The 15,517-nt window shown below is 38.2% G+C and overlaps 1 protein-coding gene across 7 annotated transcripts in view; it reads right to left on the reverse strand.

Moving 5' to 3' along the window:
* Nucleotides 1–15,517, reverse strand: part of elavl4 (ELAV like neuron-specific RNA binding protein 4) — a 180,157-nt gene that overhangs the window by 112,476 nt on the left and 52,164 nt on the right. For 6 of the 7 annotated variants that reach the window (XM_057842258.1, XM_057842257.1, XM_057842254.1 and 3 more), the window contains one exon: nucleotides 11,499–11,585. The exons of the other annotated variant lie outside the window; for it this stretch is intronic. In XM_057842258.1, coding sequence (XP_057698241.1) covers nucleotides 11,499–11,585 — 87 coding nt within the window. The remainder of the gene's footprint in view (nucleotides 1–11,498; nucleotides 11,586–15,517) is intronic. 7 annotated transcript variants of the gene reach the window in all.

A 15,517-nucleotide genomic window follows, 5' to 3' on the forward strand; every position in this document is an offset into this window, starting at 1 on the left:
AAAGTTGTTTCTGAGCTTGACGTTTCCAAAAATCGACAATCTATTTGTGCAGATTTATTGTGGTCTCACCGTCTCTTCAATACTATTACACTGCTTGCGTAACCGACATTATTTACAGTATAACATGGGCGAAAATTGAATCCAAGAGATTTTATGTTGTTGAAAATTCCACTTCTAGCTGGAAAGGACAATATATAAGGTCAAGACTATATTAACACAATGAGTTATCACTTTATGTTCCATTTCCATCTAGGAGATACCCATTCAACGAATATAAATGAACAACAATCTATCATTTATAGATTTGGCTAAAATCAGCACCTTAATTTGGAGTGACAACTTCACTTATATATTCAGTAATCTTACTCTAAACATGAGGATTGTCATTCTAAGGTGTATCAACATCAAAGCATATAACATATTAGAAACTGGGGCAACCCTTTAGCCAAATACTGCATTGAACTGCTGCTGCTGCTGCTGTGGCAGAGGAAAGTTCAAACTGTTCGCTGGTTTTGAAGAGCATCTCAGGATCAAAGTGTTCTCAGAGGAACTGTGAGCTTGCATAAGTGTGTGAAAATAAGCTAAATAAATAAATTAAAAAAAAAAAAAAAGGGAGGAGTGCGAGCCAGAAATTGAAGGAGGAAGGTAAGTTGCTTTCGCACCAGCGCCTCCTGATGTGTTTTTAAATAGACTCGTCAAACTGTCGTTGAACATTACGCTCCAAAAGCAATGGGTGGAGTCACAGATTTGCAAACGATTTGTAAATAAAGTATGAACATATCTGAGAGAGACAACTCGGAAGACTCTTCACTAGAGGCAGGGGTTCCCAAACTTAGGATCTCACTTTATGTACAGTATAATGAACACAGTAAATAAGTGTTAATCGGTATAATTCCTAAATTTATCTTCAAACCACAGTCAACGCATTTCAATAACAACAGTGCATTTTTACCAGTAATAGCATTTTTAGCATGCCACGTCACAGTAAAACCCAAACTTAGATGCCATTAAGTTTTCAGCAGATCCAAACCCATTGTTGTCATCATCATGGTTTACCCATCCAGGCACATCTATTTTTAACTATTCTGAAATACACAAAAACAGACTGAACTTGGAAGTCGACAGAAGAAGCACAAAAACTTTAATTCTATTTCTGGAATAAACCACCACACACACACAAATGCACACAGTGAGCTAATTATACAACTAAAGGTGCGTCTTAAACTAATTTAGTTATCACTTTGTATTGTTGTGGTAAAAAATGATCTCTCTGACTAGAAATGTATCTAACAAAAACGTGCATCAAGAATGCTATACTCAAATGTGGGGAAATTTGTTACACAAATGTAAAAATAAATAGTATTTACGCAAGCTGAGATATGCAAAACACAAATTAGAAAACAAACTAACAAAAGCAAAGACAAATTTAAATTTTAAAAGACAAATTACATAAAATGTGAAAGAAATCATGAGTCATAGAAAACAAAACATGAGTCACTTGTCAGTTGTGATTTGTTTCTGACTTTCTTTTTATGACTGGCAATTTGTTTTCTGTGACTTTCTGTGATTTTTTTTTATTGTAACTTGTGTTTTTTTGTGATTGATGATTTATTCAGTAGCTTGTTTATTTGTTTTCTGAGATGGATATTACTTTCGTTCATTTGTTTTCTGATTTGTGTTTGTACTTCTCAGCCACTGCAACTATAACTTAAGTATCACGTGAAGTTTGTTTCTGTAACCTACTGCTGCTGTGTTGGCCTGGTATTGGCTTCATTTCATTAATGGTATTTAATTACATTTAGGTCAGAAGGGAATGTTTGTGTTCTTCTTTTACGCCACGCAATTACCACTAGGAGCTTATTAAGATCATTGTTTACATCAGTACTTCTCATATAGTGAGGCGTGCTTTTTTGCTGTACATAAAGTGTACTTGCACATCCACTCAGTGGGTGGCGCTCTCATTTTCAGAGTGTGCGCAGTATTTTTGAACCTAGCAAGAGCACACAGAAAAGAGATATGAAGAGCTATGCGCAGTTTTCGAGAGCCGTTTCCCGGCTGGACTCACGTAGTGACCCACTGTCTTCGCCGGTTCTCACGTGTCCGCCCGAGAAGTGCCATTTTTGGCTTGGGATAGTCACGACAGCCGCCTTCACCTGCGGTTATCCCCTGGCCGCCGAGAATGCGCTGTTTTCGGGCCGTTTGGCTTTTGGCTTTGACTTTTAATACAGTGAGAGACGAAGAAAGACCACTCTGTTTACTGTGTCTAAAAATGATTGTATCGGACAGCGGGACGCCAAATGAATTAAGACGTCACTTAAAGACATTAGACCCCAATCTCATTGATAACCGCTTTATTATTTTTCGGCGAAAACGTGCTGAATATTGCCAACAATCGTCCCGCTTTGTCAGTGTCATATCAGTAAACCAGTTAGCACTGTTAGCATGCTCAGTGCAAAATAACCCCACACCTTTGCAAACATTGCAAAGGAGGTGATACTGCGAGCAGCAAAAATAAAAACTGTCCCTCTGTCCAATGACACTGTCATTTTTCTTCTATTCCGTTCTGTTTTTTCGGTCAATTTTTTTTGGCATATTGTCCTCATGAGTTAATGTTTCTAATCAATTTGAATGTATTATTATTTATTGATTTCATTACATTTTTTTTTCAGTATGAAATGGTCAAAAATGTACCTTGAGTGTATTTTTACAGTTTGGATGTGACTTTTTTTTTTTTTTTTTAATTCAGGCAAATTGATGCGCTTTAAGTCCTTTCTGTTACAAACAAAACAATGTTAATAAAGTTATAATTTATTATAAGTTGATCAATGTTACTTTTTTTCTTTAACAGAAAAAAGGACACAATGTTAGGCAGAGGTGTACTTATAATGGTTATTTTATAGACAAATGATACAATTTACAGTGGCGGCCGAGAGTTTGGGGGGATGCGAACATTTATGTCTTCCTTGGGGTGGGCGTAACCCAAAATAATTGAGAAGCACTGATTTACATAAAGTAAGCGATCCATCTTTTCACAAAAACATTAAAACGGAGAAGCATGCCACTACCGCTGCGCCCAATAGGCGGAGTTTGACTTTTGGGGTGGGGGGGCACAACATGCTGATGACCCCAAAACGCAGTGCCAGCAATAAAATTAACTTACAAGAATATTTATAATAGTAAGTTGACAATCAGCGTTTTTTTTTTGTTTCCCATCATTCTTGAGGGGTATTATAAATCAGGCTGCTTAGGCAATACTTTTCGCAAAGATCGTCATCCATTGATTATGGTTCGCCCGCCGGTGTCGTGCCAATGTAGTTACCGAAGTCAAAAATTGTATGCCCTGGGCAGAGCCATATGGAGGTAGATTTGTGTCTTTATTATTCAATCAAAAAAAAAGTTGCTTCAGTAAAAAACAAGTTGCTTCAATCAAAATATATAGTTTCAATTAAAAAAAAAAAAAAAAAAGTGTTTGAATGCAAAAATAAATTTGGAACTAAAAAAAAATGCACGTGGAAGCTATTTCTCTGATTGTTTTTTATTGGAGTCAAGGCTTTTTTTTTTTTTTTTTTTTGATTGAAGCAACTTTTTTGATTGAAGTAATGTTGATTTGTATTTGGGCCGCATTTTGGCTGAGACGTTTTTGTCTTTATTATTTTATTATTCAATCAAAAAATAAGTTGCTTCAAAAAAAGATATTTATTTTCAAAAAGAAAAATCACTTTAATCAAAAAACAAAAAATTTCAATCATAGAAAACATTTTCGAATGCGAAAAAATATTTGAGATTGAAAAATTTGCATTTGAACACTTAACTTTTCATTGAAAAAGTTTTCTTTGATTGAAGGACATTTGTGTCTAAATCATTCAATCCCCAAAAAGTTGCTTCAATCAAAAAAAAAATATTTTCAATCAAAGAAAAAAATAAATTGAAAAATTAAATTGCACTCTGCTATTTTTTATTTATTTATTTTTTTGTTGAAAATTATATGCAAAGCAAATGAGTGTCTAAGGTGCTAGTCACATGATCTGTTTGAGAAATAACTTTGACCCATTATAAAAATATATTTTTTTGGTCATTTCATTCATTTTTGTTGCAGTTTTATTGCTCTACAACTTTTACGGGGGGGGTGGGGGGGGGGGGGGGGTTGGCCGCCGGCCCTCCCTTAAAATCTGCTTATGCTGCGCCCCCATGATGCAATCGTACACAATCACACACAGATATTCACAATGAGGCTACGTCTATACTAGGATGGATATGTTTTTTGTAATTCAGACAATATTTTTTACCTGTTTGCACTACGTTTAAGGTGCGTTTATAAACGCAACACTCCTGCAAGGGAAGCCTGCATTGTCGCAAACAATGCCTGTGCAAAAAGGAGAAGCCTCGTGTGTGACGTTATCATCTCTGAGCCGGAAGCTTATAGTTTTTCGGAATTGTTCAATGTCTTCTCCTGACCTATTTAAACGTAAAATTTACTAGCTCTTTCAGTTGTAAAAGGAGTAGCAGGAAAGCCGTGTCTGTACCATTTGCCTCCGTTATTTACGATGTTGTAATGCCACACCAAAAAATGGCGATGGCGTCACTTCCGTTGGCTCCGATTTTTACAAAGATACCCGGCGGCGACACTAGACCGGATATCAGGCGTTTAACAAATTAGCTCCTCTCTAGCATGTGTTATAAAATGTCCGGACAAGAGGCACATTAGTGTGGCCGACATGCTGTCTAGTATAATAATTTGAACCTTTAAGGCCATTATCCTTTTCCAGTGTCGACGCAGCCTGAGTCTGCACTCATTCCCACAGAAAGATATCTTCAGTTTAGATACTTACACATGCACACTCAACAGGAGAAAACAATGGGCCTGAACCCACAGCAAAAAGGGAAAAAAACAGACGGGGAGATGTCTAAAAGCTCGCAAGATGAGAGCTGCATGCAAATTGTTCTTTTGACAGTATCCTTCCCTGCCCGCCTCTCTACCACAACAAAGGCAGCCACAGTGTGAGTGATGGTGTGTGTGTGTTGGAGAAAGACAGAACAGTATGTAACCAAACATAGTTGACTGAAGAGGGCCTTATTATTAAATGTGTTTGCATTCCCTGCTGAGCTGCTCCAGTCTATCCCAGCCTTTCAACTCGATGGGACATTTTTCAAGAAGTTTGCGCAGCAAAATGGCTGCCTCTAATTAGCGGGGTCCAGCAGAGCCTGAGCGGACATTTGTATGTCCTTGCATGTCTCCGCATGCCTATGCCCACCAGCATTTGAGGTCCTTAACATGCCACTTTATAGTAGTAGTGAACATGGTGGCTGCTCATTCTCTCTCAGTTTAGGTAAGAGCTATGGTCAGAAGTATAACAATCCTCCCCCAGTTGTAAGCCTTTCGAAGCAGCTTCTTCCACCAAAGTGTAAACATTTCCAAATAAATGCAGTTTGTTATGCGAGAATTTGTAGATCTAACATAACCTTGGTGATTTGGAGAAAACGACCTTATTAATACATTTCTGAAAAAAAAAAAAAAAAAAAAAACAGTCTACTGTCAGCCTATGCATGGTATCTTTTATTTTTGCAATTTAGCATCTCTTTAGAGGACAATTACTCAATTACTGATGGCCATAAAGAACCGCAAAAGCCATCAAACTTTGAACGTTTATTTGGGATAATAGTCTGTGGTATATTTATTGTTTGAACAATTATATAAGCACTTATAATAACTTTTTAGGGATCATCAGTTATTGGTAGAAATTTGCTATTCACAGTGAAGCTAAGAGGAGGTCTTCTATAGTTTAAATGCATCAATGAGACTCCAAATAAGTACACATAACAAATTACTTCTTGTACTGATACTATGTTGATACTTGCTTTAAGGCAGGGGTGTCCAAACATTTTGAAAAGGGGGCCAGATTTGGTGTCGTAAAAATTTGGGGGGCCGACCTTGGCTGACTTTTTTTACGTAGAACAATTAGGGTCGTCAAAATCATTGCGTTAACGGGTGTTAGTTAATTTTTTAAAAAATTAATCACGTTAAAATATTTGACACATTTAACGCACATGCCCCGCTCAAACAGATTAAAATGATAGCAAAGTGTCATTTTCACTTGTTACTTGTGTTTTTTGGTGTTTTTCCGTCCTCTGCTGGCGCTTGGGTGCGACTGATTTTATGGGTTTCAGCACTTTCAGGCTTCAGCACCATAATTATTATTGGCGAGCTACTAGTTTATTTTTTGATTGAAAATTTTACAAACTTTATTAAAACGAAAACATTAAGAGGGGTTTTAATATAAAATTTCTATGACTTGTACTAACATTTATCTTTTAAGAACTACAAGTCTTTCTATCCATGGATCGCTTTAACAGAATGTGATTAATGTTAATGCCATTTTGTTGATTTATTGTTGTAATAAACAAATACAGTACTTATGTACAGTATGTTGAATGTATATGTCCGTCTTGTGTCTTATCTTTCCATTCCAACAATAATTTACATAAAAATATGGCGTATTTTATAGATGGTTTGAATTGCAATCAATTACGATTAATTAACTTTTAAGCTATTATTAACTCGATTAAAAATTTTAATCGTTTGACAGCCCTAAGAACAATATATTTAAGCGAATTTTAGCAAGCCATTCTGTGCGTCACATTTGCTTTATTTATTTTTTAAAAATTATTTAATTAATAATTTCAACAATCTCACAACTAGCCTTTGTGGCGTTCTCTTTCGACTCTCGGGCTCTTGCGAAATACTACTGTGAAATAAACTAGCTTCAAGTTGCTTCAATTTCTCAAAAGGTATCTTCCCTGTAATCTTGTCGTACATGTCAGCGTGTCTTGTTTGATAATATCGCCTCACATTGAACTCTTAAAAAACAGTGACTGTCTCTTTGCAAATGAGGCGGGCACAGTTGTTGCGTATTTTAGTGAAGAAACAGTCCAATTTCCACCTATCCTTGAAGCGTCCGCCGTCACAGTCAACTTTCTTGTTGATTGTCGTCATTTTAGAAAATTGGGAGTAAAGGGTCACATGGGGTAATGTTGCTTAGAGTGCTGCTGCCTTTTAGTGGGTAAATGATGAGTAGCATTTAGTGTGTAAGCTACTTCATATGCTGGTAGCAGTACTGCTGACCAACTTATTAAGTCTGTGTGCGGGCCAGACGTTATTGATTTTAGGACAGACGCTGGGGTCCGGATGAAATTTGACCACGGGCCGCATTTGGCCCCCGGGCCGGACTTTGGACATGTCTGCTTTAAGGTATCATATTTGCCATGGACACACCCTAAATATGTACTTCTTTCCAGGGCAGTAAGGCAGTCAAAAGTGTGAGTGAGGGCTACTTTTACTGATATAATGAATTTCATTTAATGTTCTGATTATCTGCCAGTCTTTTAGTTTCACTCTTTCTATTTGCTTGATGTCAAGATTGTGAATCAAAGCTTCAAACTACTCTGAGGAAATATCTTAGCATTGCAAAAGGCAAAGCAATCGGGATCAAGGTAGGCCTACTTCATATAAAGTGCTGCTGCGCCATCTTTACAATGTGAAAAACACTAGTCTGTGAAAATGATTACCTTCTGTAGAAATATGTGTGCAGATCCATATTCTGAACAATAGTTACCAGCTACAGTTCAAACCCCATCTTTCATGCACTGCCATCTACAATTTAAAAACTGGAGGAGCATAGATAGGGGTGCAACTGCACTTTCATTCTAAACAGTTTCCACTTTAGTTTTGCTGGGTGTGGTAACACAAAGTGAGGCTTTCAAGATTTCAAGATGGATGTGGACCTATGTGTAAAACAGTGTTGTCGTCAACGATGACGATAACAAAAATATATCGTCGACAAACTAGTTTTTTTTTTCGTGACAATGACGAGACAATAACGAGCTAAAAATGTGTCTTGGGGGACTAAAACGTAACAAGACAAATTACAGTTTTTGTCTGACGAGAATGAGATGAAAATGTGTCATAGTTTCGGTCACATGTTTCCAATGTGCAACATAGTTAGACTGCTTCGTAGCAGTGTCTGGTTGTGATTGGCTGATGACTAGACCCCATCAACTCACCCAACTCACCCCCCCCCCCCACACACACACACACTCGCACAACCACGACAGAAATATAAATCTACATGTCGTCTTCTTTGCCCCCTTCGAAGAGTGGTATTAAAAGATTTTTTTCCGCCAACACAGGCAGCAGCAACTGCAAGTAATGTAAAAAGACGTCAATGTTGTGGAGGTGGGGAACACGCCACTAATTTTGCTACTGAAAGTCTGACCTGCATCAGAGTTAGCATAACATAAACTGTGTGAACATGCAAACCTGCAAAACTCAAGTAGGAATCTGTTTAGAAAGTGTCCTCCTGTATGTTTTCTAATGTTAACATAAATTAAACTGTGAGAAATGTAATAAACCCTGCTGCAAACTACAGAACCAGAAAATATGAGAAAGAAGCTGCTTAGAGAGAGAGGTCCCAGTCTGTGTGTGTCAGCCAATTTTCCTTTTTATTTTATTTATGTGGCCTTAATGCAGTCCAAAGCTTTCATTTTTTGTTGAATTTGGCTGTGCTTGTGGACGATAGGCTCCATTTTATTTATTTTTGTTATTTCCCGACTAAGACGTTTTTTTCAGTGATATTTATTTTATTTATTTAGACAGACAATGTTGAGTGGTCTTAAGATAAATCTTTATTTTTTGCATTCCTGGATAGTTAAGAGATTATTAACAAGTTTGTATTTATTGTGTATGTTAAAATAATTTATGTTAAAGTATTGCGATTCAGATTTGCTAATAAAATCCAGACATTTATCCTGTAAGTTTTCAGAATTTTTCTTGAGTAGTTTTTGTATCGTCCCTACCAATGTTGAGACCAAACCTATGCCTTTCTCTACACACCTCATCTTCTTTGGATGGACTGTTGCTTTTGTAGATCAGTGATTCACAATCAAAGCACATTGTTTGTGCAATAAGTGATCAGCAGAATGTCTGGGGATTTAGGCCTATATATCAGTTGTCCCCAACTTTTTTGCACCACGGACCGGTGTTATGTGGGCCTTTTTTTCACAGGCCGGCAATGTGTGGCAGAAAATGACAGTAAATATAAAATAACACGTCGAACAAAACTAAAAACAAATGTTAAGAGCAGGGAAAATGTCACTCACCATACACTGAACCTTTTTTTAACAGCGACCTCTCCTAAAACTTGTCGGCAAATATCCTTGGCCGCAAGCATAATGAGTTCTTCTCTAATCATGAAAGGTTTCTTAGCTTTTGCAATACGGTTCGCGATGAAGTATGATGATCGCTTTGTCGCCTTGTTTGTTAGCTTTTAGCCACATATTATGAAGAATGGCCTTGGTTGTAGGCTCCTCTTCTGGCTCAGCAGGTGGCCTTTTCCCCGTATAAAAGCTGTCCAAAGACGTCACCACCCATAGCACACAGTCAACAGCAGCTAAAGTTACTGTTTACAATGATTGGCGCTAGGCTGCGATAGGTGTGCAAACACGCTATTAATTGCGGCCAACCACTAGATGGCGACCTATACAAACCTTTACTCGGATTAGTCTATAGCAGAGGTCACGGAACCGCGGACCTTGGTCCGGTTCCAGTCCCCCAAGCCGTCTGGACTGGTTCTCAAGATGTCCGGACTAATACACGTTGCAACAACAAAAATCATTTTTTTCTGCGGGTTTGCAGAGCGGAGGTGGGCAACAAACAAACACCTTCGCGGTGATGCGCGTAAGCCAGCCAATGGGAGTGAAGCATTTGAAAGTTATTTTTAGAACAACATGTCTCACACTCCCTTTCCAGACTGCGCGGAGTGACAGCCAAAAACTAAGCCGAATGAAGTTGGAGGAAGAGACGAAAAGGTACGGCAAATGGCGTGCTCAAAACTACGCAAGATTGATGCAGAAAACAGTGTTTAAGGAGGAGTAGACCAACACATTTTTGTTCATTTTACCTGGCGGCAGCACAAGACCGCTACGCCTCATCTGTTCAGAGACTGTGTTCTACCAAAATCTGCTACATCGGCGAAACGTCCTACATTAGTCGAATTTGACACCCAAAGTACTACTGTGCGCGCTAAACTTGTTTTGTTTGAATGCATACAGGCAGAACGTACTAAAAATGCCTTAAGAAAATACTTAAATGCAGTTATACCAAATAAGGACGGTTTAAATACGCTACGTGACTAATGTGGTCAACTGCTTCAAAGCTAACACAAAAAACCACAATGGTTAAAAGTATGAGAGGGTTATACATGCAAAAAGTATTTTTGAGGCAATGGAAAGGTTCTAAAAAATTAAATAAAACAAAAATAGTGAGTACTCGCCGCTTCTAACCGATGTGCGCATGCATGCGGATGCTTGCGCAAGCGCGCTAGCGTTGTGTAGACAATTTGCTGCGTAGTAAGGAATGGCCGAACAAGGGTAGCGCTTGTAAAAAGCAGCAATTTGAAAAGGCACTATGAGACGAAGCACGCAGCTTTTTCGCAAAGTTTCCCTATGAACTCTGCCATCCGTTCTCAAAAAAATAGCGGAATTAAGGGCTCAATATGATCGCTTTATTATTTATTACTAATTAATTATTATTAAATATTATTTATTACTTACTATAAATTTATTTTTTATATTTTTTTTTACATTTTTGAATGTTGTAATTATCAGCATGGCCACGTAAAGATACGTTTGTATTTTTTGGAAAAAAAAGAAGCATTAAAAATATTTCCGGACCCAAGATTGTTGTAATTTTTTAATTTCGGACCCAGAGGATTTTTAATTCATGACCCCTGGTCTATAGAGTAGACAGGGATATTGATGTGTCAAGAGCCACAGGTTGGATTGCAGTCATTAATAAATTATTTATTTCTCTGTGGCCCCGTAGCAAATACGCCACGGACCGGTGTCGGTCCGCGGCCCGGTGGTTGGGGACCACTGCTATATATACATACATGAATTGATTTTTTATTATTTGTAATATAAGATAATCATCAATAAATGCCAGTAATTATGTCAATACTGGTATCGTAATTGCTATTTTATTTATTTTGCAATATCGGTAAAAAAAAAAAAGAACTGTTATTTTTCATTACTTGTAGTGTATAACCAAAAATATACTGTTTTTCTGAGTGTAATAGAATTTTCAGTGAATGTAGCTTGTGAATAAAAATAATTTTGACATCACTGGTGCACTAACGCTCAGGCACCAAGACTGTCAATGTAAATGTAAGGACACATTTGATCTTTATAGGTAGATTTAAACTGGGACCTCAGTCTTAAAATCCTCTTTGCATCAACAGCATTGTTGTGGCTTTTTATTCATATCTACACAAAACACCCATCCTCCAATATACACATTTCATCCATCCATGCTCTAGCTTCAACCGTCTCAGTCAGCCGGATCTGACGTGCAATAGTGTCAATACAGTGTAATATCAGATCATATTACTTGATTGTTGTGTAAAATGCCCAGGCCATCCATTTGGCAGCAGCAGTAGACTCCTTACCATCTTTGGCTGTGTCAGCAATCCCTTCTCTGCCCAGCCCTGGAGCTGCGGGAGCTCTGCCTGCCGCCACTGTGTCTCTGTCGACCCCTATGGAGCGGAGCACATGGAGGGAGGGAGGGATGCACAGCCCACCGTCAGCATCATATACTCACTTTGCACTTTGTTTAGGATAGCATTTGGGATTGGTTGTTCATTTGATGGAAAGAAGCAGGAGTGAAGGGGGGGATGGCAGCTGACAAATATACTATGTAGTCATTCAACCAATAAAACAAAAATGGCTCAGTGGAAATAGGTGGGAATAGTAAAAAGATATAAGAGCATCTGCAGTAAGTGTAAATGAAAACGCCTCATTTGTAGATAGAACTGTTCTGTTTATAGGTAAGATGTCGCAGGGGCTTTTTCTTCTAAACGAAACCATAAAGACCATAAATTTAGCGATAATGTATTGGCAACCAGCCTCTGATTGATTGACTACAACAGGACTAAAAGTTGTGTCTTAATAGCATTGCCTCTGTAGTATTTCTTGCTGTGGATGGAAGAATCTCCACAGCGGCTTGGGAAAAAAAAAATCAAATGGTGTGTGTTGCAACCAGCAGATTGGTGTGGTCCCCGCAATGACCTCGGGTTTATGAGTTTATAATGAGGGTTTCCCTCTTGCTATCCGCGGGTAAACAAGCCTGCGGTTGAAGACACAGAAATGTCACAAATGAGCAGGAAGTCTGTTCAGCAGCTCTCGAGAGCGAGGCAGGCGGGGGGCAGTAATACCTACGGCTATGGATGCCACTAGTAGCCAATTTAGCAGGAGAGGAGAAAAAGAGGCGGGATGACCTCTGCTTTCATTTACTCCTTCAGAGGGATGAGGAGAGGGAGTAGGCGATCAGTTGGAAGGAAGAAGAAAAAGGATGAGCAATACGAAAGATGCTTCCCATGCTTCAAAGAAGGGGAAAGACGAGGTTGGACAGAGAGACAGGGAGAGAGGGAGGCTGTACTGCATATGTTCTCTTGTCAATGTGTCGTGTAAACCTGGCGAAGAATGCATAATGGAGTTTAAATGAGAATCAAGTGTCAAAAAGAAGGAGGATCCAGTAGGAAAAATAGGCCAGTGGTTGTCCAAAGTAAAATTGATTATTGAGCCACCTTTGTTTTATTCTGATGAAGACTGAAATATGTTGTGTATATAAGACAGTTATCTAAATGGTTTTGCAAGACATGAAAACCATTAGTACAATGAAACAAATGAGTGTGACATTTGTACAGTGGAACCTCCAGTTTTGCTGGTCACCCTGCCATTTGTTCGGCTTAAGAGAAAATTAGCCAGTCAAAATAATACAACTTTTATTAACTGTTGAGGCAATAATTATGCCATTATTAAACAAAACTCAATATACATAATAAGTTATTAGAACAATCAAATTGTGTAGTAGAAGGCCTTCTCAAATGTCAATATAGTGGTACCTCTACATATGAAGTTAATTCGTCCCAGGAACATGTTTGTAAGTCGTAACGGTCGTAAGTCGAGCAGGATTTTCACAAAAGAATACATTATACAGTGTATCACAAAAGTGAGTACACCCCTCACATTTCTGCAGATATTTAAGTATATCTTTTCATGGGACAAATCTGACAAAATGACACTTTGACAGAATGAAAAGTAGTCTGTGTGCAGCTTATATAATAGAGTGAATTTATTCTCCCCTCAAAATAACTCAAAATATAGCCATTAATATCTGAACCCCTTGCAACTAAAGTGAGTACACCTCTTTGAAAAAACGTACATCCCTAAATGTCCAAATTGAGTACTGCTTGTCATTTTCCCTCCAAAATGTCATGTGACTCGTTACAGGAGTGCTGTCAGCATTGCTGCTGAGATTGAAGAGGTGGGGGGTCAGCCTGTTAAGTGCTCAGACCATACGCCGCACTCTACATCAAATTGGTGTGCATGGCTGTCACTCCAGAAGGAAGCCTCCTCGCAAACAGTTTGCTGAAGACATTTCAACAAAGCACATGGATTACTAGAACCATGCCCTATGGTCTGATGAGACGGGCGGGCTTCCTTGTGTACAGTCTTCAGAAGAGGCTTCCTCCTGGGGTAACAGCCATGCACACCAAATTGAGAGTAAGTGCGGCGTATGGTCTGAGCACTAACAGGCTGACACCCCACCTCTTCAATCTCTGCAGCAATGCTGACAGCACTCCTGTCACGAGTCACATGACATATTGAAGGGAAAATGACAAGCAGTACTCAATTTGGACATTTAGGGTTAGGGATGTATGTTTTTTCAAAGGGGTGTACTCACTTTTGTTGCCAGGGGTTTAGATATTAATGGCTATATTTTGAGTTATTTTGAGGGGGAAAAAATTAACTCTATTATATAAGCTGCACACAGACTACTTTTTATTGTGTCAAAGTGTCATTTTGTCAGCGTTGTCCCATGAAAAGATATACTTAAATATCTGCAGAAATGCGAGGGGTGTACTCACTTTTGTGATACACTGTAATTACATTTATTAGTTCCACAGCCCAAAAACCTACACTAAATCCTTAATAAATACTGCTGTTACTATTGCAAATAGCAATTACAAAGAGCAAAACAAATAAATTACGAATAAAAATCAGAATAATAATAATGGTAATAATAATAATAATAATAATAATAATAATACCTGTAATAATGTAACGAATCGGGTTCTAATGTATCGGACTTTTTTTGCTTTACCTGAATGCACCGCGGGGCTGACATGAAGGTGAGCAGCAGAGCACGGTTCTATTTTTACTTTCTGTTTTGATGCTGGCGTCAACACCAGCGGACAGTCGGAGTGTTGTGTTGCACAAGTTGATGGAATAAATGATTAGAAACCTGACGAAACTGGTGATTTCTTTGGCCAAGTTTACCACAGTAAGAATTGTCACCTTAACTTATAAAGACAGGCAAACGGAGGAGGACCGTCAGCCGAGATCGACATTCTACGGCCCTATTGTCGACCCAGTTCATGGATCCATACACCATACTTATATCCATGCTTACCCTTTGCTATCATTTACATCTTCCTTTCAATGGTAAGCGTCACATTTTTTTTTTTTTTTTCGCCACCTGCACTAACCTTTTTGGATCCAGTGTTGATTTCTCTCACAAGAAAATCAGCCGTGCGTCCGTCTTCCGGCAAAACAAAGAAACTGCCGCGCTGTCAAAAATCGTTGTATTTTGAGCAGGTCGTCAGATGTATAAACAAATGGCGAGTCAAATTTTACGTCGGATGTCGAAAAAAAATCGTATGTTGAAGCGATCGTATGTTGAGGTACCACTGTATATCTAATCCCCAAAAAATTCATAGCAAGCATACAGTAAATTTTATATGCCAGCACTTGTCAGAACATAGTATTCTGATTCAGACTGCATTTTTGGATAGTATAATTAGTTAAACAATCATGTGATTGATCAGGTTTGTAACATATAAATTGTCATTGCTGAATATTTATTGTTTTAAATAAAGGGGCCGAAAGTGGCTGTTGCATGTTTTTAAATTTTGTCTGCAGTTCTACATCGATCATGGAAATGTAAAACAAAATTGATCAAAACTACATACCTTTGATTACCAATGACAATGTTTATAGCCACAAAGCAATCAAAGGCCAGCTAACAGCTTCTGCTACAGGTTATATACAGTTTTAAATTTGATCAGGTTCCAAATTGTACATTGATACAAATGTCAATTTAAGGAAGTTCCACTGTAACACTTTGCTGCTTGTTATTCAGGTGTGTCAAATAATTCAACCTGTTAAAAACTGTCAATAGCGGATGCACATTTCAAGTCGCAAAGGATGAAATTTGATGGCAGCTTGTTAAATTTGCTCGGGACTCAAACACCAAACCGAAACGAGAAACCAGAGAAATTTTGTAGACCTTGGCAAAGATATAAAGCTACAATTACAAGCCAAACATGCATTATAAAAGATAACACTATATCACAAAGCCCACTGCATATCCCGCATGTTAAAATATCAATCTATTAATAATGAC

The sequence above is a fragment of the Corythoichthys intestinalis genome, chromosome 7 (genome assembly GCF_030265065.1).
Source record: "Corythoichthys intestinalis isolate RoL2023-P3 chromosome 7, ASM3026506v1, whole genome shotgun sequence".
Lineage (NCBI taxonomy): Eukaryota > Metazoa > Chordata > Actinopteri > Syngnathiformes > Syngnathidae > Corythoichthys > Corythoichthys intestinalis.